This window comes from Necator americanus, chromosome IV (genome assembly GCF_031761385.1).
Source record: "Necator americanus strain Aroian chromosome IV, whole genome shotgun sequence".
Taxonomy (NCBI): Eukaryota; Metazoa; Nematoda; class Chromadorea; order Rhabditida; family Ancylostomatidae; genus Necator; species Necator americanus.
This window is the reverse complement of record NC_087374.1, coordinates 5,662,339-5,689,961: the sequence shown is the minus strand read 5'-3', so window position 1 is coordinate 5,689,961 and position 27,623 is coordinate 5,662,339. Positions and strand designations below refer to the sequence as shown.

At 37.6% G+C, this 27,623-nt stretch overlaps 1 protein-coding gene across 3 annotated transcripts in view; it reads right to left on the bottom strand.

Annotated features, from left to right (window-relative positions):
* Positions 1–27,419, bottom strand: part of RB195_000458 (uncharacterized protein) — a gene marked incomplete at both ends in the record, with an annotated part of 51,932 nt that extends 24,513 nt beyond the window's left edge. For 2 of the 3 annotated variants that reach the window (XM_064196821.1, XM_064196822.1), the window contains 7 exons: positions 10,143–10,193; positions 15,690–15,781; positions 15,851–15,962; positions 22,483–22,603; positions 25,176–25,302; positions 27,138–27,167; positions 27,299–27,419. In XM_064196821.1, coding sequence (XP_064052699.1) covers positions 10,143–10,193; positions 15,690–15,781; positions 15,851–15,962; positions 22,483–22,603; positions 25,176–25,302; positions 27,138–27,167; positions 27,299–27,419 — 654 coding nt within the window. Of the gene's footprint in view, positions 1–10,142; positions 10,194–15,689; positions 15,782–15,850; positions 15,963–22,482; positions 22,604–25,175; positions 25,303–27,137; positions 27,168–27,298 lie in introns of those variants that run through there. The other variant, XM_064196818.1, reaches the window with a different exon arrangement.
* Between the last annotated feature and the right edge of the window lie 204 nt (positions 27,420–27,623).

Here is a 27,623-nt window from a genome sequence, read left to right as displayed (position 1 = left end):
CCCCGAACAAAACACGCCTGAGCACTCATCGACAGCAGCACTATTTTTCGTGACACATCCGGATGAAACAATTAATTACGACGAAAAATATTTGCATTCACAGGAGCAGAAGTAGACGCGATAGTCGGAGCCGGTGCTCTGACTCCGTTCACTTTTGGACGGTTGGCGAAGGGACGCTTTTCAGTTTTGGACGGTTGGCGAAGAGATCCTCATCACCTGAGCTGTATCCTATGTGCCAGACCTCTTTCACCTGAGTAGGTCTTATGCACACGAGTACTAATTGTTGATGCATTTTTCTTGACGAGAAAAATAATAGAATAATAGGACAAATATATCATATATCAAATCCACCACGAAAAGGACTGCTCCCGTTCCGCTGACAATAAACGGTGGGTTCCGGTTTTTTTTGAAAATGTTTTCAGTGAAACAATGTGTGCTTTTTTTTGCTGGCTCACCATTGGTGTATGTGAATAAACAAATTAATTGATTTAAATAAATAAATAAACAAATAAATAAATAAATATGTCCAATGCTCAAAACAACGCACGGGCTGAAAGATTAGATGCGAACTTCTTCCATATTTTTCTTATTTGATCCGTATTTCGTCAATTTCAGCGGCTGATCCCCGACAAGTTTAAGCCCAGGTGGAATAGCATGGACGAAGAGAAAGACGAAATAATAGTATGGACGAAATCCGCATCGAATCCCTGAGCCCAGGTTTTATTTTGAGCCTTTTAGATATTAATTAATTAACGAATTAATTAATTTATTCATTTATCCGCATAATTCCAATTAGCTGACAAAATTTTTCAATTTTCAGTTAGTTGACAAAATTGAGAAATGTGGAGAATAATGCGCGGAATCCTTCATGCGGGAATAATCCAACGATAATGCCAAAACTTTAGCCGTTAATAAGGATCAATACCAATCTTAGCTCAAGTCTCAAGGAAATTAAGATAAGATAAGATTAAGAGTTAAGAAATTAAGAATTAAGAATTAAGAAGATAAAATCCAGTAATATCCATGAAATATTCGAAAAAAAAGGAACACCTAGAAGATTCGGTCTACGAATATTGTAACATGTTGTTGTGTGTTTCACATCTTTTTCATCCCTAGAGGCAAAGATTGCTCGAACAGAGGCTGACTATTAATAAAATAAATAAATGTATTCAGGTTTCTCGAATCGATCATCGTCTATCGGAACGAATGAAAGAGAAGTTGTAAATCTTCTTCGGCTACCTCTCCTTGTTAATCATCGACGGAATTTCCGCACGAGAAATGGAACGTCATACATGCGAACCTGCTAATTCTTCGCAGATTTGCTGTCTATTATTTTGATTTCTAATTTTTTTAATCCCAATTTTTATTTAACCTTGATTTTATGTAAAAAAAATTAGAAAATATAAACTTCAAAACTTGTTTTCTTTAGGAAAAGCGACCGTTCTCTTAACAGTCTGACTAACCATACATGTTGAACCTTACGTCTCACTTTACATTTTCGACTGTTTTTACTCGGTTAAGTCAATTTTAAAATTATTTTTTTAAAAGAAATTATTCTATTCAAATTTATCACTCACTGTCAACTGATACTTCAGCTATTGAATAAAAAAAATTATCCGAAAAATAAAGCGATTCACGTTGGAACTTTCAGTAATTTTGAAGTTGAGAAAAAATTGACCAAAAAACGAAAACCCATCACTACTTTTGTTATACTAGCACTATTTTAATACCACTACTAGAATTGTATTGATCGAAAAGTTACGAAAAACTAAATTAGTATAAAAAACCGAAAACAATAATATCTTGTACAAAAAGAAATAATATATGAAAAATTAAAGATGGAGAAAAAAATGAATAGAATGAAATACGCTCTTTCAAATAACGTATTACATAGCTTTTTTTGTGCGCGTAATTAAATCTCTTAAAAAAAAAAGACTGCATTGCATGTGCGTCAACCTAATCCTATAAATTTTAAGCAGTTTTACAAACGATGATTTATGAAAATTATTAATTATTAAATATACTAGTACATATTAATACTATTAATCATCATTAGGTGTTATTAAATGTCACCAGTAAATATTAATTATAAATTACCCATTACTGTTAATTATAAATATTACTGATTACTATTACGATTAATAACAACGGGTCCACTGCTAGTTGAGATGTGATCTGATGTTATAAAGGTGAATTCTGGAGTCTACCGTATATTCGATGTTATCCCAAAATGATTCAGATGTTTCTGTGAATTCTGTGAGCACTCACGTATTGTTTTTTTTTTTTGCCAAATTCGGTCATTTCAAGATGACGGCGATAAAAAGAAGACGAGAACGTGAGCCGACGTGACAAGGATGTTCACTGAGGAATTCAATTAATTCCCAGTAAAAGACAGCAAAAGTAATAGCGGTTCCATTTCCTGAACGGAGAAAACGCATGGATATGTGGAATGTGGGAATTTTCCGAGGTGAAACTACATGGAATTCGCCTCATTTCTGAGCACTCGACACATAAACGAGATGGTTTCGACGGGATAGAAGGAAAATATTGTTCAGACAAAAAAAATGAGTTCTTATCCGGACATTGAAACTGTTCTGGGAATATTTGAAAGAAGTAGAGATTCTGTGGAAATACTGACCTTAAAATAAGATATAAAATAAATGTAAAAAAAAAATAATGTAATATTTTAGTGATAAAAAATGAATAAGATACTCGAAACAATTGCACTCAAAATAAGATTTTCAAAGGTTTAGTTTTATCAAAACATCATAATGGCGAACTGAGTGCTTCTTGAAGAAAAAGAAGAAAAAAATTTCTTCTGAAAGTTACAAACAATTTCATTCATTTATATTTTTATGTTTATACATTCACATTTTTTAAAAATTTTTACATAAATTTTTATAGAAAATCTCTCACGTCTCGTTAAATTGATAGAACTTGAGAAATGGCTATCGCTCGACCAAATTTAAACTCTCATATTTTTAAGCAGACTACAAGAATTTTAAGTCCTAAGTGGTTTTCTCACCACAATCTGTTCGTTTTCAATGGATTTTTCATTTCAAAACCGGATGTTTACATCGTGACGAGGCTCCGGAGGCTGAAACCATCGACCCGTTCTATGATTCTCCACACTCAAACATTTCATCCGGCACGGGCACACCATGCAGAAAATGTGGTCAATCCGTCAGTCCGTTCGTGTTGCACATTCACAGTTTGAAGCAATCCGCACATCTTCAGTGTGTCCAGAGTTTATTCGTGCAAATTTGTTGACGGAAGACTACGAAGAACTCATTAACTGGAGCTGGATCACATGATCCGGACGGACGGACGGGATACGATAAACCCTCGCGGCACTCCCAATCCCTAATTAAACAACACTTGTTCACGTGTCGTCTGACATTTCACGTTCCTCTCAGTTAAGTTAGTTGAAATTGACATCAGCTATGTTGTTTTCTAAACACATTTCAAAGATGTTTACGCAAAAACATTTTTTCGCGTAAACATCTTTGAAAGATCCCTGAAATCCGTTTAGAAAAAATAATGATAGAAATAGATAATGATAATTGATAGATAGGAGTTAAATAATAATAATACTAATAATAAATAATAGCATAATTAATAAAAATTAACGAAGGAATTAAATTAATTAATTAATTAAAGAAGAGCAACAATCAGTTTTTTTTTCTTCTCCTGTACCGCAATCTGAGTGCAACGGTAACTGACGAACCGAAAATGGGTCCGGCTCGATCCCAGCCACCTCGAGGAACAGTATGGATCTGCTTCTGGATACAGCGCCCCGTGATAATAATCCCTTCAAAGATCATTTCCGGAAAACCGTGAATAATATGGCTTGATTTTTGACCGATTTTACTGTTCTTCACCGTTTCTTTCTCGTTCCAAACAAAAGAAAAACCCCAAAGGAGGATCGGAGTCATTTCAAAAAAATTCTCAAAAAAAAGGATACTGGGAACGTTAAGTTGATCTTCAGACCAAACAGATAACGGAAATTGATATAATGATTAGGACCTGCGATTTTCTTGGCTACACTTTATTTTTTTGGTTGTTTACCTACAATAACTAAACTAATTTTCTTCACAAAACTTTGTTTGTGTGTTCTTCTCATCTCAATTCTTCGTCAATCTTTTGAAAATTTCTGAATTAATAGTGCTCAAATACTTTTCAATTTCTGGATATGACGTTGACTTTTCAATACTTCTGTTTTTTTAAATACAATTTTAAAAAAATTTTGGATATGACGTTGACGACATTAAGGATTAAATTAAAGATTAAGGACTACGTCAAGCTCCTACCAATTCCTATTAGCAACCAATAAAAAATGCCGTACCTTTATTCCAATCAAAACTTTTTCTACGGGATGTGAATTATTTCCTGGACGCAAAATGGTGGACGCAGTTAAATCTGATAGTGACGAATATAAATGCGCTATGAAAAAGCACTGGTTGACAGGTGAATTACGGAGTGAACGATCCTGGCCGCCTCGTCGATGGCACTGCTTATGGTTATTACCACAATAATTATTATGGACAAGTAATGGATAGAAGAAAACTCTGCCCCTGGCCATGTTGGGCACTTTATTAGATGATCCCATATATAAGCGTAGTAAAATAATTTTTTGATAATAATTTAAAGCTTATTTACAAATATAATTTTTTAAACTGAAAAAAATGACACGGAAATTCTAAATAAATTTCTACTTTGACTAATGATTTTAGCCATTTTTCTACTTTTATTTTATATCATTTAAAAACCATTTTTGTCATTTAAATGTAGGCTCATGCACCTGAAAGCTTCCTACGACTGCAAAGGAGCTCCTTAGGAATTCCACAAAATGCAAATTTAGAGGGGATTTCCACTTGAAAAAAGGGTACCCTCGAATGCTTGGAATATTTCAGATTGTCGCCGACAATAAGGAAATCCAAGCAGCATTTTTACAAAATCCATACCTTTACAAAATCAAGAGCTGAGCGCTTGATTTTTTTATATCAGACTTTTTTTTTCGTACCATGCGGCGTTCATTCAATATGCAACGACTCTTCGGCAACCACTTCAAAAAAAACTGATTAAAGAATTTCGAGCGTTTTAGTAAATTCGCGTTTTAGTTTCAGTGGATTCACCAAAAGGCTATTATTGCTGGGAAAAACAATACAAAAGTTGGAGATGAAAATCACATTGTGGAGAAAATGCCCGCATTTATTTATTTATTTTCACAATACCGTTTCGCACTGGAAGACATATTATTGCCATATATGAAGAATGGAAGACATATTTAGAATTCGGGAAAATCTCAAAATAAATCCGTTTCATGCGCGAAATTAATCGCATATGACGCTCAATTCCAGGCTTTTTTTTTACCGGCATGTCATATCCTCGGAAAGATTAGGATTGGGTCAGAAATGGAAGCGGGTAGCTATCCTCACGATGTTTCAATTAAAAATAATGTCATTTGAAATTTTTAACAAATGATTCTCTCCATATAAATTCTTAAAATATTTTCCGCTAGGGGAATCATTCTAAAAATGTTTCGTATAATGTGGCATAAAGAGATAATCTACGAAGAAATTTTATCAACGAAGAAATTTTAGAGTTCGTTAAAGGCATCACCCCACGAATCTGAGGTGGTGCGGATTTCAGGTGGAGTATTCATATACGGGATCGTAGATTATAAAGAGGGGTATGATTTTGTCTATTTCTTCCTCATTGCCGTAAAAAACGGCCCGGAAGATACGACTTCAAGCGTTTTGGCGCACTATTTTGTACAGGGAGTTCGACTGGAGCGCGCCAGCCTTGTGCGGCGCCGCATCTTCCGGGCCGTTTTTTACGGCAACTAGGAAGAAATGGACGGAATCATCCCCCTCTCCGTAGTCTCCCATCCCGTTTACGAATACTCCACCTGAAATCTGCACCACCTCAGATTCGTCGGGTGATGCCTTTAAGGGCCTGCACCAAATAGATTTTATGAGAATAGGGTAAAACAAAGGCCTTCGGTTGGCCAAAGCAAAATTTCTTGCTAATTCTTCTCGTAGAGGATCATTCTTAGTCGGATATGAAAACAAACGAATATGAAAACAAATACACATCTAAAAACGAGAATAACTGTTCGATTCCAAAAAAAGCACGCTATTGTATGAAGTCAATAATTTGTTCTAAACATGAAAAATTTAGCAGAATTTTTCTTTTTTGGAGTTATTGGCCGGGGAAGCGCTGATTTTTTTCAAGTATTTTTTCTTCGCAGTCCATTTAAGCATCATTCTAGATATTTGTTGCAAAAACATGTTATTATGATTCAGGATCATGAAATGTTCAGTAATATTATTTTCATTTACAACGTATTCACCATAACTACCTATCGCATACGCTCCTTACAAGGTATCTCGCCGATAATTTTTTGTTCTGAATTAAAAAAAAAATACAACGGGAAGCCAAAGAATAGAGAGAAGAATCTCCCCGTGTAGCTAATGAAAGCAATAGTGAGTCAGAAAAAAGGAGAAAATAACACCGAATTCACGATATTCGCAGGGATTTCAAGAGGCTATCTGGAATTTCTAGAAAAATACGTAAGATTTCAGATTTCACTCGATAAGTCAGCCAAAACTTACTTCATAAGTTCTTACAAAGTTTAAATACCTGAGCAGCGATGATAAACACTACGGCGGCTCCAAATTAATTTTTTTTGATTGGGTTTTTTTTTGTCCACTTAGATGAGAAATTGAGGAATCTGGATGTCGGATGGAACATGGATACTGATAGTAACATGGATCTTTAAAAAGGTGGTGCTCATCAGTGGACGTCCCAAAAGGTATGTGGTATCGAAAAGTTACTTCTACCAATGGGTTTCGGTAGGTGAAAAAGAGAAAAAAAATGATTGAAAACGACATCATTTCGCGCGTTTATACATACATAAGATTTATGACCTGTGTGAAAATTACCACTCAATCCATGTACAACGTAAAGCAGGAATTTTTCCCGCGCTAAGCAAGAGTACGTCTCTGTTCAGGCGCATCCGACCTTGGTCTTGACAAATTCCACTGTTCATTTCTCAATTTCTACCGCACCAGTTTCATCAATGTCAACTTTTTCCACCGGAAAAGTTCATAGAAATTTGAAACTACTAGAACTACTTCAACCTTCAGCCCCATCCTTCTCAAGCAGAAAACTTTGGAAAACCCAAACGTCACAAAAAAAGCAACCCATCTAAACTTCATCCTTTCCCACGCGACTAATTTAGCTGCGAACTGGCGACCACCGGAGGTGATAAATTCAATAAAGTTAGAGACACATGCTTTAAAGTTGGCAAATGTTGGGATCTCTTCAGGAAAAAATGGGATTGTAGAGATGGATTACGAGTATGAGCGTTTTCACGCTCAATTTCTCCTAACTGTCCTGGGAGACGGTGTGGGAAAAAAGGTTTTTGTGCATAATTTCCTACAAGGCACCTTACCGCGTAACCTTTTGTGTGCATAGCTGTTAGCAATTCAGTTCCACTCGAATAAACTACCAATAAAATACTGATGAAACCTCGTTGATTATCGTCCAAATCGTTCACAGATTCAGCACGTGCACACATCTACCCCCGTTATAAGTAGCGTTGTAGGGGTATTCGCACAGGAACACAGTTTTCCACGCCATTTTCTGGGGGTATCAGAGAGAACTGAGTGTGAACATGCTCATTCTCGTATCCTACACCCTCAACACTATCTTCTCCTGAAGTGATCCGAATATCGTCCATTTCGTGATATGATGCCTTTAAATTAGCTTTATTATAATAGGTGTTCTGCAGAAAAAAAAAACGTAAAAGATTTTCAAATGGAGGAAGCTTGACGCAGAAGTCCACTTGTAGAGCTTCAATTTTCAGCTTCAATTTCAATTTTCAATTTATCAGATTTTTTTCTTTGATAAATAGAATAGATCTTAAATGTTCTCAAGACAGAAGTTTCCTGCGTATCTCAAGGATTTTGTTTGCTTCATGATCAACAAACACCAATACTTTTCCCTTTCTTAAAGGCCATCAGTTTAGATCAGGTAGATTTACATTTCTACGTTATTTCTATTGTTCTAAAATAGACGAAAATATATTATGTACATATATTGGAATTTATATTGGATCAAATAATAATAAATAATAAACAAAAATAATAGGAAATAATTAGCATTATACTACTATACATACGTATTAGAGTACATGCATTATGTATAATATTTAAGAATATCGATATTCTGCCAAAGAGCTCCGACCAGATTCGTCTGTAGATGCTCTAAAAAATAAAATGAATGGTGGAAAACTTTAGAGAGGTGTCTTTTAACAATATTTATGATAATACGATTGCACCTGCCAAATATTGTTGACATTAGGGTTCCCAGAAAGTGCAGCAAAATGTTGCCGACTCTATTTAACGCTGCAACCACTACAGTAGGAAAAAGAAATCCGAGACTCCTTATCGATGGCACTACATGCTTTCATTATCAAAACATTCTTCGAACTGTTTCCGGACAATTCCTGAGCAATTTCTAACAAATCCACTCACAAAAGCCTCAGAAAATAAGCCCTCTAACCACATATAGTTATAGCACCCATGGATCGGCTTTAGTGAATCAAATATGCGGAAAATTTGAATTGAGCTGCTCCTACAAGAAAGGAAAATGATGTTGAGGGGATTTCATGTACTGTAAAAATGTAATTCCATGTACTTGAAGGATGTAATTCCATGTAAATGCATAAACACATGGATTTACATGGATTACATGAAAACATAGAACGCTGCACCCTTGAAAATTGAAAATTACAGTCAACACTTGAATTTTGAAGGAATTTTGAACATCACTATCAGTTTTCATGTTAAACATTCTTACAATTTTAATGCATCATGAAAAAGATAAAAAAGAATAAAGTCTCTAGCTTATCAATTCGTTTGGGATGCGTGAGCGCGTTTTACTCACTGCTGAGGGTTTGAAACGCGTGTTGGCCTCTAGAATGACAAGCGGGGGCCAGCTGATGATCATCGTCATTGAGTCACTGCTTTCGGCTCTCCCAGACATGTCTGGGATCAATTTATCAACCCCAAAGAATGAAAGGCTTGGTTCCCACTAGAGCGATTTTGAACCATCGACCGTGTGGTTACAACGGATCCCAAACCGATTGCGCTACACCCGGCCTGGACTGATAGGAGGTCACCACTACACTCACGCAGTCATCATTCAATTCTCGCCGAAAACCAACCTGGTTCTTATCCCTCCGGCGTCGATTAATCGCTGCTAAGAACGTCTGGAAGGATTAAGGTGTTGGGTTAATACAACTGTTGGCTAAGTATGTCACTGATTAGGCCGCTTACACGTTCATAAAACCCCTGTGATTTTGATTTTGTGTTGAACGCGTTTGAGTGGTCTTAAAGGGATTGGTGCACTCCAATGACTCCATACAGAAAGATTAAAATATATAAATATAAATTAAATGTGATATCAACTACTAAAAAAGATAAATATATACTAAAGAAAACAATTATTGAAGCACTAACATGCCGAGGTTTATCGAAAGTCGCACATGGAGATAAATATATATTTCAGGATTTTCTGGTAGGAGTGATTCCATCGTCCTCAAGGCACCATCGAACATGGCGGCGGTTTGCGAAGCCACCTCTGGTGAGTTTCCATACCGTCCTACCACACTTACACTGTTTTTCTCTTTACATTACCATACAAAAAAAAACGGTGAACGTATGAGCGATCAAAATAATAGTCCTAGAATACCTGGTTACGAGAAAAAATGGCATGAACCCTTCAATACTCACGGAAAACGGTCCGAATTCCACGCATAGTAGTTTTTGTATACGTTTAGCATATGTAGCGGTTGTACAAAATATACAAAAAAAAAACTAGTACAAAGAAGTACACGTCAATAATAAATAGCGAAAAACGCGTTGGCCCTCCTCGGTGGGATTTTACTGCGCCATTTTTCATCCCAACTCAAAAAGACAAAATGAATTCATAGAGTGGCAAAATGACTCCGTTGAGGTCACGTTTTAGGTGCAATTTGTAAAGAGGAGGAACGGAATCGCAAAAAGCACAACAGTACAATTTCAGTGAGTCTTATCGTGCAAGAATTCTGGAAAAAATTTTAAAAAAATCACCTTTAAAGCAAGCAGTCGTCTTTCCTCCAACGAGACTCCGCCGCCTCGAATCTGTAAAACAACATAGAATTCGTATCCGAGCAGAATCAAACACAAATCTATCAGAAATAGAAAAAATGAGAGAAAACGTATTTCCACAAGTTTAGAGAGTATGAAATTTAAGTGGACCTAAGATGATTTTGACGCAATGACGAATATTTTTCCTCTGCAAAATTCATGCATTATTAAAACACTTGGATTGTCCTTGTAGCGCGCCGTTTATTTCAGTTTAAAAAATTGAAAAAATGAAATATAGATGGATATACGGAAAGCGGCAACGATTAATCGTAAAGAGACCTTGAACGAAAGAATAAATCTTTTTGGTCCTTGCAACAGAGGGTTAGATTACGGTACCGGATTCTATCCACCCGTTCCTTTAGAAAAATTTATCTTTTTTCAACATTTACATGGTATAAACAACTGCAGTTAAAGACAAATTTGAAACAACAACTGGTAAAGATTTTTGGAATACCGTAAACATTTTAATAGATTTTCCGTGATTATTTAAGTGTTGGAGTCATATGAAATAGAAACAACTTTAAAAGAAATCAAACTTAACCTAATGAATTTTAATTAATAATAATACGTAATCAATAAAAATAGTAGCTTAGTTTAAATGAGTTTAAATGAAAAGTCTTGCATTTAAAATAAATAATTATTCACACGTTTTTTATTTTTGCAATGCTGCGAGGGTCGATTGTCAGAAAAGAGTATGATGAATATCTTACGCCGGAACCGGTTACGAATCGAACACGCTGAAGTTTTACACCCTTGGGTCATTCCGTTACAGTAGAAGCTTGGATGTACAACAAGGAATGAGTTCCTTTGTTTCTGTAGAGGAACTAATCCCACATATTTGAAAATTAGAGAGAATTTTACCTTGCATTTTTCCATCTATCAATGTTTTTTGTAACGATACGAATATGTGGTAAATTAAAAATTGATGCATCAGTGAGGTAATGTGCGAGCTCCAGAGTTAAATTATAGCAATAAGCCTTTTCATCTTCTTCTTTAATTTTTTTATTATTTTTTATTTTATATTTTTTATTTGTGAGGAAATAAAAGCTGAGTGTTTATATTACTTAAAGTATCTTTGAGGTTTGCGAACGTGTATTTTTAAGTATTTATTTGAAGTATTTTTGAGTATTTATATTAGTTATGTAAGAGCTCCAGAGTTAAACCATAGAAATAAGCCTTTTCACCTTTTTTAAATTGTATTTGTCGAAAAAAAGCCGGAAATAAAAACCAAGGAGAAGTTAAATTCTCAAGAATTGAGCGAAAATGTATCACACCTACATCAGGACCCGTCCTCTCACAAACAGTAGATTTCTGATTTCAGAAAATGTTAAGAATCTGAACAGCTCAGAAGAACGAATAGCTTGGCGGATGTTAGGAAAGCCAGATAAGGAGAAGAAGATTACGACTCAAAGTGAACAACAAGAAGGACTTGACAAGCTGTCTTTTATCCCCTCAAAAAAATCGGATGAAGAAAAAAGATCCACTAAAAAAGCAATGTGTTTTGTCATAACACATCACAGAAAATATCAACGAGAATCTTCCACTGACGAAGCGTCAAAGACTCAAATGACACGCATACGCAACTAATTCCCTTGCGGATCAGCGCCAGAAGACGAAAAGAAAAATTGAACATTTTAGAATCAAACATCGTTTGAACGAAAAGAATTCATTTCAAAAGTACCTTTTATTCCAGATGAAGAAACTATTTTATAGAGAATTACTTTCAAACGTTTATGTTTACATACATTGAGAAACGACTAACAAGTAGTGCCCTACGAACCGGTGTGGATTTTCTTCCGTGCCTGCAAATCCAGACACGCTCCACTTAAACGCAGGGTTTCACCTATATAAATACGCTCAATCACTCAATTAGGCGCACAAGCGACCTCAAGCCATTTACGCCGTGGGCCACGAGCTGAGGGCCGCCACGACAAGGCAGCAGATTTCTTCTTGGATCTAGGATTTGAAGAACATGATCATGAGCATGTTTTTGTACTGACACTGGTGTTCCTCCTCCACACAATTTCCCATCAGATCTACTACTTTCCCTCAAATGCTCTTGAATGGTGCACGCCTAATAATGCACTAAATAACAATTCCAACAACCTATTGTTCTCAGATTCGTACGGTAGGAAATTTGACATTTTTAATGCGCATTTTAATTCTTTTAATTCGTCATTCATTATTTCAACGCTGTGCTTGAAAAACAGTATGTTAAGACAAAAACTTACGGCCCGGAGTGTCCCTCTTTTTGAACCGATTACGGTACGTCTTTGTTATCATCGGGCTCTCTACTACCAGTGAAGGGTTTAATTGGTAATAAATTAGTAGTTAGCATCATTTAAAAAAATAGCGTACCATAAAATTGTCGTAGTGTGGGACCCTAATGGAACGCATAGAGTACGGCGTGCAGATTACTAATATGAGCGTGGCCCCACTCAAGTTCCCCTAGTCATCCTATGAAACGTTGTGGGAACGGAGTTTGTTCCTACGAAATACGTAAAAGCACGCGGGCCCTACGCACGTGCCACATCCATGGGCGCAGTCGAAGATCAAAGAGCTCCACTCAGCAACCGATTCGAGTAAAAGCAGTGAATAGGCCGGTGATAAGACAGCAGAGGCTTATTCATTCGTTTTACTCAAATAGTTTCGCATTGCGTTGCGGTTGCGCGTTCTAACTTGCCTCGTAGGAGTTAGAGCTGTTCCCACGCCGCTTTTCAAGACGATTACGGGAAATTGAGTAGAGCCACGCTCAAATACGTAGTGTACATTTCAAGCCCTATCTTTCCACCAAACTTCCACACGTCAATTTTATGATACTCTGACTTTAATGAAGGAAGTCAAAAGAGAAAAATACATTTCAATTTTTTTTTAGCCTCTCAAATTAACACAATGTTAGCTTAACTGATTTGAACAAAAAAATTCTCAGCACATTTCGTGACGGTAGGCTGTTATTTTTACCACAGATCTTTCGTGTCCCATTTAGCAGTTATCATCAATTGTAATCATCGAATTCATGCACCAGTTTAGGTTTATCAAAATTGTGTTGGATGGGATAATGTCATGCTCTCAGAGCTTTGAAAAATTGCCAATCAGGTACCGCAAAGCATGGGCGTGTAGAACGACCAGGCTTTGACAGTACTAGCAAGCACTTTCCGGAGTCCAGGACAGTGCTGGACGGATTCCTTACTCACTTTTGGCAATAATATCATTTCGTCATTGATCATGAATAACGTATAATGTCTTGTCCTTATTATTATAGGTATGAGCAAGGCCTAATGCTTTTTTGTTTCAGAGACCACCAACCTTCTCAAGCAATGAACACAGCAGGCACTGGATTAATCCATGTTTTTAGCTCATAGTTTTAGTTTCTTTTTGCTTCTTTTTCTCCTTTATGATACTAACTAGCTGGAAAACTGCCTTGATATGCCCATATCAAGTTTTTCCCTACAACTAATCCTTATTTTCTCCCTGTTGCGATTAGATGTTCAATGATAGCAAGTTAACGAGCCCTTCCGCTAGTGGTCTCGATATCCGTTCCACCAAGACCTCTGACGTTCGCCCAGGGCCCCTGACGTCTGTTCTGGGTTAAATAGGTCACCTAAACCCTGGCTACTGTTGTTCTACTGTAGCCAGGGTTTGGGAAAAGGATCTCACGTGAGGATTTCTCACTTTCTGTAGCAGGAGAGTTACCTGGCAGCCAATATGCAGTGAAGGGTCAACCTTGCTGTATAAAACTTAGGCGAAATTCTAGTGAGCTCTCTTCCTCCATGTTTCTGTTCTATGGCACACCTATAGATGCTTTCAAATAAATAAATGTTCTTTTTTTACGTGTCATTTCGCTTTAGCACCATCAATGGAGCGTCCTGAAGAGTAACTACCGAAAGAAAACAACCTATCTCCCATTTGAAGGAGAAATATTTAGATAGTTAATTTTCTGGAAGCTGAGATGTAAAGCGAGAAAAACCTTTTTTCTCCAGTCTGTGAACAAGAATTTATCATATAACCGTTCAAAGTGCATTTCGAAAAATCTCCAACAAAATATCACATTCATTTCCAATGGCCCTTAAAGTAAAGATTTTCAACCGGATGTGTCACATCCTATTACTGCAGTGTGATTTAATTATACAAAAAAAATTAGTTGAAATAATCCTCAAAACCATTATCTCAACAGAAAAATTCTTCAGCACAAGACAACCATCCCACTTGGATTTCATAGCAACATTCTTTTTTTTTTGTTCAAGAAAATCCTTCGACGTCATCGACTAAAACACCAAAATGGAACGCAGTCCGTTAATTAGTTTCTGAGAATCTACTTAGTGGAAAAAGTAAGATAGTATGAAAAGGACATAGAAATGATGTTTCCAGTTTCTGTTCCTAATTCCAAAGAAGATTTCATCTCATCAAAAAAACAAAATCATGAAATCCCGTGGCTTCGAAATATCTGCCGTTAATCACTGGAAGGAGCAGTTAATACTGGGAAAATGAATGAAAAAAGAGTTATTTTCATCCAAGAGAAAATTTCTAAAATTTCCAGGTCAGTGAAACACACATCCTTTGTGAAGCTCAACTAGTAACTAGCAGTACACGAATACTTTTCTCTATAACCTCGGCTCTAACAATTCATTGTTTATTAATATAAATTTAAACTACGCTTAACACATTGACAACGCAGGAATTTTTTTTTGCAAATGTACCGCTTGTACCTATTTTTCTCGCGTGTTTTTTTCGCGCGCTGAATCTTGTCCTGCATCGTTGGACGGATGTCCCAAAAAACAGACAATGAATAGCATTAAATATATGATAACTCCTCATAAAGTATTTTTATGATGCTGTCCCAAAACATCGTCGGAGGACATTGTCCCACACGCAACGGCAAAAACGTGTCCGACGTTATCGTCGGACATTGACGTCAATGCGTTAAGATGTTGGGGTGGAATCGCCACTTCAGGATCTAAACCTGTGGCCAGGAAGCACTGCATACGGATAACTACTGTATGGCTCATTTACATTACTTACTTACTTTTACTTACAAAAAAACTGTTCCAATGTGGAAAACGTCAATTTCCCAACCCCACAATTTGAAGTTAACTGCAACACCCCACAGGAAAAAGAAGCAAAAAAATATGTAGCGTTGATTTTTCGTGAGGCAAACACGAGGTTGGTAATTGATTTTATTCGCTAACGGATCGGCAAAACCCCTTCTTCCGAGTCTGAGGTAGACGAACCAATTCACAATTGAAACGATCACAATCTTTTCACATCTGAGCAGGAAAAGCACAAAGCCTACTTTTTCAACCACTACCGTAGCAATAGTAACTCAATGCTCAAATTTAATTGAAGAAGTGCGGTAGTGATCTGGCCGACTGAACGATCGATCACAAGAACGAATGATTCGAATGTCTCATTCAAATTCGAGATATGGCGCTTAGTTCTTAGCATTTAGAGTGACTAAATTCCAGAAAAAAAAGTAAAAATAGCGCATCTAACCTTATTCAAAAAATTTCCGTAGTCACTTGGATCACAGAGGACACTGACACGAGTATGGTTTTTCGCAGCAGCTCTCAACAGCGTCACACCTCCTGAAAAACGCATTAGTTCTAACGGAGGGAAAAAATAACTACATATATACCAAAGAGGAGCCTTCGTACCTATGTCAATGTTTTCGATCGCGGCTTCTTCTGTACAGTTGGGATTGGCGACGGTTGATCGGAATGGGTACAGGTTACAGACCACGACGTCCACAAATTGGAATTTGTTTGCCTGAAAGTTGCAGCTTTGAAGTATTTCATCAGCGTCAACAAATATTTTTCTCTAGGAAAAGAAATAATTCAGGACGAAAAAAATAAAAGAAAAGCACTTGGAGAAATCAGACTATTGTAGAGTAAGGAATAATGAATCTTAGATGACGATTTCAATAGAATAAAAAGAGAATAAGAATAATAATAAGAGTAAGGAGAGGAGGAATAGGCATAGCTCTGGAAATAGTTTCAGCGTCTTCTTTACTTCAGAAGGTTGAAAAGTTTCTTTATTTTTCAATTTTTTAAAATTTCTGAAGGTTGACGTCAAGCTTCTTCTGCTGTAAGACACAACTTCTTTACTGGAAGACATTACCTCGGTAAACTGCTACTCCTTAATGTACATACATATATACCGTATACGTAGCCATCCTCACAGGCGTGGACTCACACACGGACCGCCTTTACGCGAACAACTGCGAAAGGCTAATGATTTTAAGGCGGAGCCGTTTGCAGCGAACACCTAAGAATGAGGAGGTGGTAGCTGGAGATTTTTCAAATACAGTATCGAACAAATGGTTTCAGGATCACTACCTAAATTATACGCACTATCACTTTCATCTCCATAATTTCACGTATTTAGTAGTTCACGTAGTTCAGAAGAAGAAAAAAATACCCTGTTACTTAGTTTCGGCACGTAAATCATATTTTTTCCTATTTTGCAGTGAGAGTTCCCTCAAAAAAAAGGAACTGCTATATGGGAAAATTCCTTAAATGCGTCACTCCACAAATCTGACGTGATATGGATTTCCAATGGTCAAAGACTTTCCGGCGGGGTCGTAAATTGCAGAAACAGGTGGGATCCCGCTCATCTCTTCCTAATCGCCATAAAAAACGGCTCGGAAAATGCGGCTTCGACCATTCCGGGGCACTATTTTCTACGACGAGTTCTATTGGAGCGCGCCAGCCTTGTGCATGCGCCACATCTTCCGGGCCTTTTTTAACGGCAATCAGGAAGAAATAGACGGAATCACCCTCTTCCCCACAATTTACGACCCCGTATAGGCATAACTCACCTGAAACCCGTACCAACCTAGATTTGTGGTTATGCCTTTAGGCCTCTTTCTTGACTAAGGAGCGTAACTGCAACATAAAGGACTTGCAGCGATTCGATTAAAACATAGCGGATAAGAGTTTACAGAGCCCCTCACCACCGTGTAATCACATAAAATTCAGAATACTTCAATTTCTTGTCTCTCAAAAAGAAAAGAAAACTCATAAAATCCAGAAAATTCCAATTTTTTACATTTCTTTCAAATTTGAGGTGTTTTAAAGGTATTGGAGGTCTACGGTAAGTAGCAGAAGAAGAAGGTAAACGTTGACAGAAAGTATCAATAAATTACTGGGCTAAGACTCCTTGGTAATGACAAAACGTGGACGAACGAAATTGAATTTTGATTCATAGCCTCTTCCACGGAAGCAGAATTACTCGTCTCTATTAACTACGTATGACAAACGTGGATGCGGAAATAAATCAGCTCCATTCGTGCGATTACAGAAAAGTAGAACACAGTAGAGAGCACTTAGTACATAAATCGCTTGAATGGCATTAGATGAAATGCCGTAGTCATTGAGTCGGAAAGCGAGCGGTGGTGGTGGTTGACCAGAAGTCAAGTCACCTTTACGTCCACGCTGCCGCCGCCGCCACAGATACCCGACGTAAACAACGCCGGCTACTGAAGGAAAGTCGGCGAATTTTATAGGGTGATGTGGTGCCGCATGGATGAGTCCTGAGCAATGTTGTCCAGCACTCATTTGCTCCATAAACTTGTGTCGAAGGAATTGGAGTACCCTTCGACAAATTCGAGTACCCCTGCCGTGGAAAACAAAGGAGCCTTTGGGACCAAAAAGTAAATATTCGACCGAATCACGACAATAAAAACATTGTTATGAGAAATAAAAGCATATAAGGAAGTTAAAGGGAGTTGTTACTGATCATAGAGCAGTGATGTTAAAAAAATGAATGAATCCGAATGAGCAGAGGAAAAATTTGCAAATTTCTAAGAATTCGCTCTCTTTCAAGAGCTCCTACGAAATCCCATTTCTGGAACTAAGGCTAGAACCGACCTACAAAAAAGACGAACCTCTAAGGGTCTATTAAATTTGTCTTAAACAAATCCAATAAATCCTGAGTGTTTCTTTTTTTGTATGTCAATTCTATTCAACTCTATTCTTCCCAATTCCATGGATTTTGACAACAAAAAAAAAACAGCATTTGCGATGTATTCCTTCATAAATCAACATTTTCACCGAGAAGAGCAAATATATAGGTGTGGTTTCCGAAAATTGTGGATTTCAATTTCATTTCAGAGCTTAGTTTCCAAAAAAGAAGTCAACAACTGGCATCGCAGATATACGTAGATAGATATGTAGATAAGTCACACAGTTTGGTTAAGAAGTCATGGATTCTCACTTCTCACACAAAAACAACTCGCTGAGCAAAAATCATAAACTATTTCCTTATGGACGTAAAGCCGACAATATGCTCTTAAATATATCACTCAAATGCTCTCTCCAATTTACGTAAACAGGAAGCATGTCAGAAAAAAAATCACTCATTAGTTTTTTCTCAGTTATTCAACAACGACCTCTAGAACTCCTTCTCTGTTCTTTGTTCTTTGTTGACGTCTTCAACGAAAAAAAAATACAAGTAATTATCACTACCAGTAATTTCCTATAGGTCATTCAAGAAAAACGATAAATTGTTTAGCATTTGACGCATTTTCTTGGATAATGGAAATATTGGAAAAGGTGCTGCAACGCAGTAGCAAAAGTTGAACACTTTAATTAGGTTTATGCATAAGTAATGGTGTTTTTTTTTCAAATTTAAACTCATGCAGAGAAAAAAAGAGTTTTGTAATACGTGATATCAAATAGCATTTCTTTCTCTACAAGGTAATGCTTTTTTTTGGTTTTCCAGGCAATTTGATTTTTTCCTTAATTTCTAGATCAATATTATATCATCAGTTGATTTTTCCACATTCAAAGCCTATCAAATTTTTAATAACTCCAGAATCGACAAAAATTGGTTCCATGGTCGTTTGGAGGAGTATAAAGGCACACTTTGAAACTTCGACGGTTTGATTCGTCGAACGTCGCGTCCGAAAAACAGTGATGAACGTCGTGCGCTTTAACCTTCCATTTTTTACAGTACAGTTAGACACTATTTTCTATGGAGAATTTTTTGTCACTGGGCTTAAAACTAGTCATAGTAGTCCATCGTAGACCCTCATAATGACACCTAGGTGCTGAGCACATTTAAACCAATGTTTTATTACTTTTACAAACTCCACGTGGCCAATGTAATTCCTACAAAACGATCCTGAAGCAAAGAAGTACAAATATGGTAAGCAGGACGAAATGGAAGATCTTTGGTGCGGCCTATTTTTCCCGGAGGGATGGAAAACGTAGTGGTAAATGGAAAAGCTTGCAATGGTTATGGTTTATTCACCTGTTCTTTCTTTTCTTCAAGATTCACCGACCTCCGAGAGAATAAAGAACTTAGATTTTAGAACTTAGAAGGTGAATTGGGTTAGAATACTAGAAACGTACGATATCATTCAATTGTAATGGTTTCCACCTGTGGAAAGGAAACTCGTTTTCAACAGTTCTACCTTTCATAATGCCATTATCTTCCCATCGTTCGATACATTCAGAATACGTCGATTCAGACTTACAAAAAAAGCTAAGTTTATTATTTTATTGACTTTATTATTACTATTTAAAAAAACTACTCTAGTGCAGTGTATGTGCCTAGAACTGCCCAGAACCATATATCCGATAGTCGGTGGGTGGTGCTCAACCCTCTTCACTTTTGTACGGTTGGCGAAGGGACCCCTTCACCTGAGGAGGGTCCCACTCCTCCCTATCGCACCTATGCCCAGAACAAAGAAAATCGGTAAGACAACCGAGAAATCGAAAAAAAAAACGAAAAGCAATGATAGGATGCACTACAAAGATTATAAAAATGTTGAAGGGCTGCGGATGTTCAGGTAAAATTTTCTGGATTGATTTCTTTCCGAGTTTAAAGCGTACATTTCATGAATAATATCGAAAGAGAAGCAAATGTCGGAAATCTCTTTCGAAGCTTTTCTTTATCTCACTATGATGACATGATGTTCAAAGTACTTCTGTTAATAACTGAAAAGATCCGCTGATTTCAAACATTTTCAAATTGTTCTCAACCTTTTTCACGAGTTCTTTTAGGAATGTATAAAGGAGGAGCGAATTGTTCTAGAAAGGCGTGCTTACGGAATACTGTCGCAGCAAATAAATGCAAAAAAAAGTGCTCACTAAAGGACAATATGAGCCTCTTAAGCCGGAAAAATGCAATGGAATGGGCTTACTGTCGTCCTTAAGGATCTATATGAATGCATCATGTCGGCTAATACACATCAAAAACAGTAATAAGGGGTTCTTATGACAAAAGGACAATATGAGCCTCTTAGGATGGAAAAATGCGAGGGAATGAGCTCATTGTTGTCCTCATAGGATGTATGAATTCATCATAATGCTACGTAATTACAGGAGACAGTAATTAAAAGCCTGTATGTGACATTGTGCACACCAAGACGGAACAGAACCAGGCAGGGAGAATGCGTAAGCAGTTCTTATCCTTGAAAATTGGGATAAACACAATTGGAAAGCGGAAAGGAAACAAACAGCTTTCGTCTTCCAATACTTCATACGTGCAGCAACAGATGAAAACTTCTAAGCTCATCAATCGCAACAAAAATTCCTAACCGCTTCAGATACACCACTATGGAGTTTGCTGTTATCAAAACAAATGATGCTGCCGACTTCCGGGAAACACTTCTGACCTCAGTTGAGACAGCATAAAATAGTTCTCAATAGCTCTTATTCTGCGTGAAGGATGGATGACTATGGAAAAAAAAACGTTTTGCGGATAGCATCTTCGTGGCTCTGCCATTTCAACTCGTTTTCTCGGCAAAAAAGAAGGAACGAACGTGTTGTGGATAACATTTTTTTTGCTCTGCCATTTCAACTCGTTTTTCCGTGCAAAAAAAAAGCCCATTACCAAAGCTTAGGTCAGAATTCACATTTCTGCTAATAGGCTTACAGGAATACTTTTAATTATCAATGGAATGTCACTCGGCCTAGAAAGCAGCAAAAGGACAAGCACCGAAGAACAAGGAGAGAAAAAAAGAGATATAAAATGGATAAAATGAGCAGGAAAGTAAAGAATACACCCCAGAATCGCAATTCTCTAGAGACTGACTTAATTTAACTAAGCATTTACATTCGAGGCAAAACTGTTCCTACAGTCGGATCAAAACGACATGGAGCATGACGCAGTTGCGTAGGCGGCTGCGTCACCGCACCGCTTCGAGCGCAGCCGCTCGCGCAATTGCGCCGGGGTTCATGTCGTTTTGATCCGAAATAACTACTAGCAGATAACTGCGAACATATCAAAGCATATTGAAGCATCGATGGCTGCTTTGACTTCCATCCTGTTGGAACGAACCGAACGAGGATCCTATCACGCACAAGTCTACTGCAGTACCTCAAGATGGACAATGAAATCAGTCCGGAGGTGGCGAATTTTTGACTGATCTTTTCACAAGTAAAAGAGCAATACTGAAAGTTGCACGTATATTAGGAATTGGACTTATTTTTGAGGAGTAAGACTATATTTTTTTCTCAAATATATAATTTCATTAATTATATATCCGAGAAGAAATATAGTCTTACTCATACATTCTAACATTGACATATAGTCACTCTATATTCTAAGAAATTCTAATGTATTAAAAAAATCAAATCTGAATCCACTTACGTGGCTAAAGGCATGACTACGAAGCCAGATTATTTAACACTTAAAAGCATTGACTCATCGAAACTTTTTTCCCACTCATGACTTCTTCAAAAAAAAAGCAAGAATATTTTTTGATTCTTCAACTTGACGCGCATCCCTTTAAAATCCTGAGCAAAGTAGGATTTATGGGGAGGTTTTCCGCTGCAAATATTTACTTAGAAGATAGTAGGCAGAATTTCTTCTACTTGGTCAAATCAGCTGCCATATTCCGGATGCTAATCGTAAAATCTCAAAGAAAAACTACAGTACATGTAGATCGAGACGTGAAGAAGAAAACTTTTGCATATCAAGAGATTTCTCCCTGTCATCAAAATGCAAAATTCTGTCTTCTCGTCATCAGAATGCAATAAAATTACATTTTATAGCAAATTTACAATGATTTCCATAAGACAAATCCTCTTGAAAGGCTAAAATCGTACTACATCATCTCTGATCACGGGAAGACAACAGCTCCAGGCGGCGAGTCAAGCAAGACTCATTCATGGGTGCATATTATTGCTGCAGATGATATGAATAAATAATGAGAGACGAACACATCAAGCGACCACACACAATCGTCATAGGAACGATTTGAAAGCTTTAGAAAACGTGGTCATGGCACGAAATTCCTGAGTTTGCCTGCACGAACACAACCAACACAACCTCTCACCTCCATTTCGCGACGATCTTGTTCATTTTCCCTGGCCAGGATTCCGCCGTGAACGGCCGGATGTAACGTTTTCACACGACCGCCCAACATCTCGTTGAATTTGGTGATTTCAGAAACATCCCTGAAAGTTTTAGTCTCAAATTCCGAATTCTTCAATACCTCACAGGTTACTGTATTAGACTAAAGCATATCGTAAAAGCATGGATAGAGGGCAAATTTAAAAAAGGTGAATCGTTTTGCTTCTTCCTAGACGAACAACTCTAGGATTAGGCTCCCTTGAGGTTCCTCAGAAGGAAATGGAGAGCAATACAAAGAACAAAATATGTAAAAGTATGTTGCAATAAGAAAAATTAGAAATCTGTGGACAAAAAATATGGAAAAAAACAACTAAAAGTGGACTGTATTTTTGTAACCCGAAACTGCATCTCTGGCCGAATAGATGAAAGTATAAGCAAACTTCACTGCAAACATATCATTTATCTTTTTGTCATGCAAAAATGAAACCACTAGAGGCTGTGAGGCTTGAGGCAAGATGTCATGCTAGAATCCACGAAACTTATAAGAAACCAGGCTAAACTGTGTTGACGAACACGTCGAAAACAATGCGAATCTCACGAGTTTTCGCGATTTTAATTAAAACGTTTCAGAGTTGAGACTCTCTTTTCAGATTTTTTATATACTAATTTTTCGTTTAAGAGTTTTTTTTTTCCGAAAGAATTTAGATAGTTTGTTATTAAAGACTTTGGAGACGTATAACAATTTTAATTAGGTGTGTCTAACTAGTATTGGCATCAGGAACCAGTGATACTGCTCAATCATCACTCATTAAATTTGAATGACTACATTTTCTCTTTTTCTTTTCTCGGAATGTTATTTATCAACCAGAAATATTATTGTGTTAGTTCCTGCGCAGTATTTACATTAGGAAAGGAATTGTTCAGATCAATTGATTGGGACTATCGATCAAAAGCGATCCGTCACGGAAGTCGAATACTCGGAAATGTTATTGTCTTCCAACTCTATTCGACCAATCGAACATTTGAAATTCCCACACTAAAATATACAACCTTGTTGAAATTGGTTTTGCTTGGAATGGATACCCACAGATATAAGCAAGTAGCACACTTTCTTCCCATTTTATTTTTCCACCATTTTTCATTCATTTCCTCCTCCAACACAACCTAATTCTAAACTTGTTTTTGGCTCTTTATTTATTCTATAGTATTGTCAGAAGTTGACGCAGAAAGACCATTTCTCGTTTTTAAATGCCAGCACCAGGGGTTACTGTTCCTATCATTGCATCCTTTTGTTCCCAGATACGAGGAGTTTTGAGGTATTCTGATTCGCGCTGATGACTTCGCATTCTAAAGTAGTTTATGTTCGACAAAAAAAAACCCGAGGACCTGTGAAATGATGATTTAACTGAAAAAATTAGACTACTCCAATTTTTACTAGTAGTTTCTTCACTTTTTTTGAAATTTTACTACCTAACGTGCTATGTTAAAGAAGTTCCTAGCAGAAACTTTCAACCATGAGCCCCAAGCTACTTCCTTGAAAGCAAAGCATTCCGATAATGCACTTCGATTTATTCTCTTCAGAAAGAATGATTTAGAGTGAGAAGCAGAGATGAGCACTCCAACAATTCCAAATTTTGCTACCAAGAGAATGTAAAGGGGCGGATGCCAAACTCAGTTATTCCTCTTTCAACTATGAGAGACGGAAAATGGCGTTTGTTCCTACGAGATACGTGAAAACGCGCTACCCTCGCACGCACCGCGTTCGCGAGCGAGCGGTCGAAGATCAATGGAGTCTCCTCAGCTGCTTATTCAAGTGAAAAAAAAACAATAGTATGTTGAGGGGACCGCATCGTGTACGAAGGGACGCGTTCCAAGAACCTTGTAGGAAAAAACACCTTTACCAACCCGTTTCTCTGGACGATAAAGGGAAATTTAGCGGGGCCACGCTCACACTCGTAATCTACACCACAAACTCTATATTTCCCCACATGTTCCCGAACTACGTCAGTTTGAAGATAAGCTGTCTCTTAGACGGTGAGCTGCGGTAGTCGCGTCATACTCATCCGGGTGAACATATTCGGCGTGCACTGTATGTAGTAGGTATGGTAACGTTATGAATCACGGTGCAGTTGCATAAGCGACTGCGCTCGAAGCGATGCAGCGCAGCGTACCGGTTAGAATCTAAAGAGGATTTTTGCTTACACTATTCTTCACTGTAGTTCGCGATGATCCCACCCCGATTTCAACCGCGCCGCCACGAGCACAGCCGCTTACGCAACAGCGCCGTGCTTCATGTCATCTTAATCCTACTATAAATAGGTAATAAATAGAATAAATAAATAAAAAAATATAACAGGTAATAAATAGGTAAATAGTAATAATAACCGTATTAAGTTTATTCTAAAAGCCTGACCTTCCTTTTTTGGTTTAAACGGTGGGAACTTCTCAGGTGTATGTCGAGAATTTATTACTCGACACAGTGGGATTCGATGAAACTTTAGTAAAGAACTGCACCAGTAGGATACCCAGCTTCGATTCCTTTAACCACCCGAATATTTATTCTTTATTCTGTATTCTGCATGATAGTATTCTATATTCCCGAGTATTCTTTATGTAATTAACCCAAACATCTGTAGAATGCACATACATAGATCAGGTTCTAGCTACATAACTCACTTTACTGGTAGTCCATGCTCGCGAAGTGTCGTAGCAGTTCCACCTGAAGCGACGAGAACAAAACCAACGTCATGTAGTCCGGCAGCCAACTCAGTGATTCCAGTTTTGTCCGAAACGGAAAGAATGGCTAAAAAAAACTCTTGCGGTGATCTATCTAGCAGATAGTTAAGCGAAGGGGTGCAAATGTAGTTATTGGGAAGGGGGAGACTAAACACTGCTCGAGTTGAACTGCACCTCAGAGCACACAAAATGTCAATGGACGACAAAGATCTTTTTTAACACATTGAAAACCGATTTTTTTGCGTATCTCCCACATATATTTTTTGCGTATTTCTTTGAGTGGCGAATTTCCGACTGCATCATCGGTCGTCGGACAATGTCCCAAAAGCAGTTAACGAATACCATTGGATATCTGATAACTCCTCATAAAATATTTTTTTTATGATGCTGCCCTGAACACTGCAAGGACATTGTCCTATGATGTAAAAAAGGTGTCCGATGGAATCGTCGGGCATTGCCGTCAACGTGTTAAGTGACAAATGTCGTTCCGATTTTTGCGAAAGCGATAGTACATCAATCAATAGTTCATCGCTGGAAGTGAATGGCTAAGTCAATCGGGTTCCTTCAAAACCTGAGCATTAGTCTTCCAGGATATTACTTAGAGGAAAAGAAGGAAAACATAGCTAGGACTACCTACTCTTTAACACTTAGTGGCATTACCCTAAATGTCATAGATCCTTTAAGATGTATGCTTAGGATTTAGGGGGCCGAGTGAGGTGGAGAGGGGGGGGGGGCATTAGGAGGCACCCGAACTAATTGGGTACAGCTGAAAAAAACGAGGCAAGACAAGGCAAAACAAGTTAAGACAAGTTTACACAAACCAAATGACACATTTCAAATTTTGTTCATATAAATACAAATAAATAATATATATATAAATTGTTTTAATAATATTACTAATAATAGCACAAAATAAATAATATAAATGATTCAAAATGCGCGCGAAAGAGTGATCGAATCCACCGACAAAAAAGAATTAGCGGCGCAATGCCGGATTTCAAAGAAGTGTTGGAATCTAGTAGTTATATCGTCATCACAACCACTATCAACGAGTACTGTCGTGAAATGTCCCGCTTTCTTACGGAGAACACTATATAACAGATATATTTAAAGTTATGTATGTGAAATATTTCTTTCCTGTCGTAAAAATAAGTAAGTAATTGAATTAAGTAAAAGCTCGGCTTCAAGTTATTCTCTGGTTACTCATTTCATTTCATTTTAGAGTTTCTGGATTATCTGTCAGGTTTTGTGTCGTAACTTGTCTTAATTAGTCTAAACTTGTCCTGTCTTAAAGGCATCACCCCACGAATCTGGGGTGGTACGGGTTTCAGGTGGGTTATGCCTTTACGGGGAGGGATTATTATGGAGAGAGGGGTTGATTCCATCCATTTCTTCCTAATTGCCGTAAGAAAACGTCCCGGAAGATGCGGCTTCGAGCGTTGCGGGGCGCTATTTCCCACAAAGAGTTCTATTGGAGCGCGTCAGCCTTGTGCACGCGCCGCATCTTCCGGGCCGTTTTTTTTTAACGGCAATTAGGAAGAAATGAATGGAATTACCCTCTTCGCAGCAAGGCATCACCCACCTGAAACCCGTACCCGAAAATCCCAGATTCGTGGGCCTTTTAACTAGACCCCCCTCTTCCTCGACTGTCTTAACGGTCTCAACGATCTGAGCGCTCTAGGAACGTTCTCTTTTTTTGCATGCTAATGTAGGAATCGATTAGAGCAGCGTCGATTGCCTCCTCCCTCCAACTACCTTTGCATCAGCAGAAAAATGTAAATGTCGTAAAAAAAAATTCAGCTTGGAAATGATCCTGTGCATACCCGGTTATATACCCACCAATGCGGATTATGTGTGAGAAACAGTATTGATGAAAAACGAAGCAAAAGACAAAAAACTCACCGAGCCGTTCTTCAATCATTGTCGTCAAAACTAAAACAAAAAAGAATCTAGAAAAATATTTATCACATCAATATTGAACTACAAATAGTACCGTAATGCGACAACAAAAAAAACCGTTCAAATGCGTAAAAAAGAGGAGAAAAGTGGCAAGACAAGTTTACTTTGAACAGGGAAATGCGGCATTGACCGATGAGCAACAAAGAATTGCGTGACTGAGGCGATGACTGAGTGAGTTGTGACCAACCGTTTAACTGAAAGGGTCCTGGTGAGGTCAGCGATCATTCTGAGGGATAATACAGCACATCCACATTTCTACAATACAGTGAATCCGAGCCTCTACAGCAATGAAAAAAAAAATCCCTTTGAAGTTAAACATTACAATGACGGATCGGCGTTCAAGATGAACATATATCGAACAGATCAAAAGATAAACAAACGCCAAAGCAAAAGGTGCTAGTTCTGTATAAATGTGATCCTGATGATTAA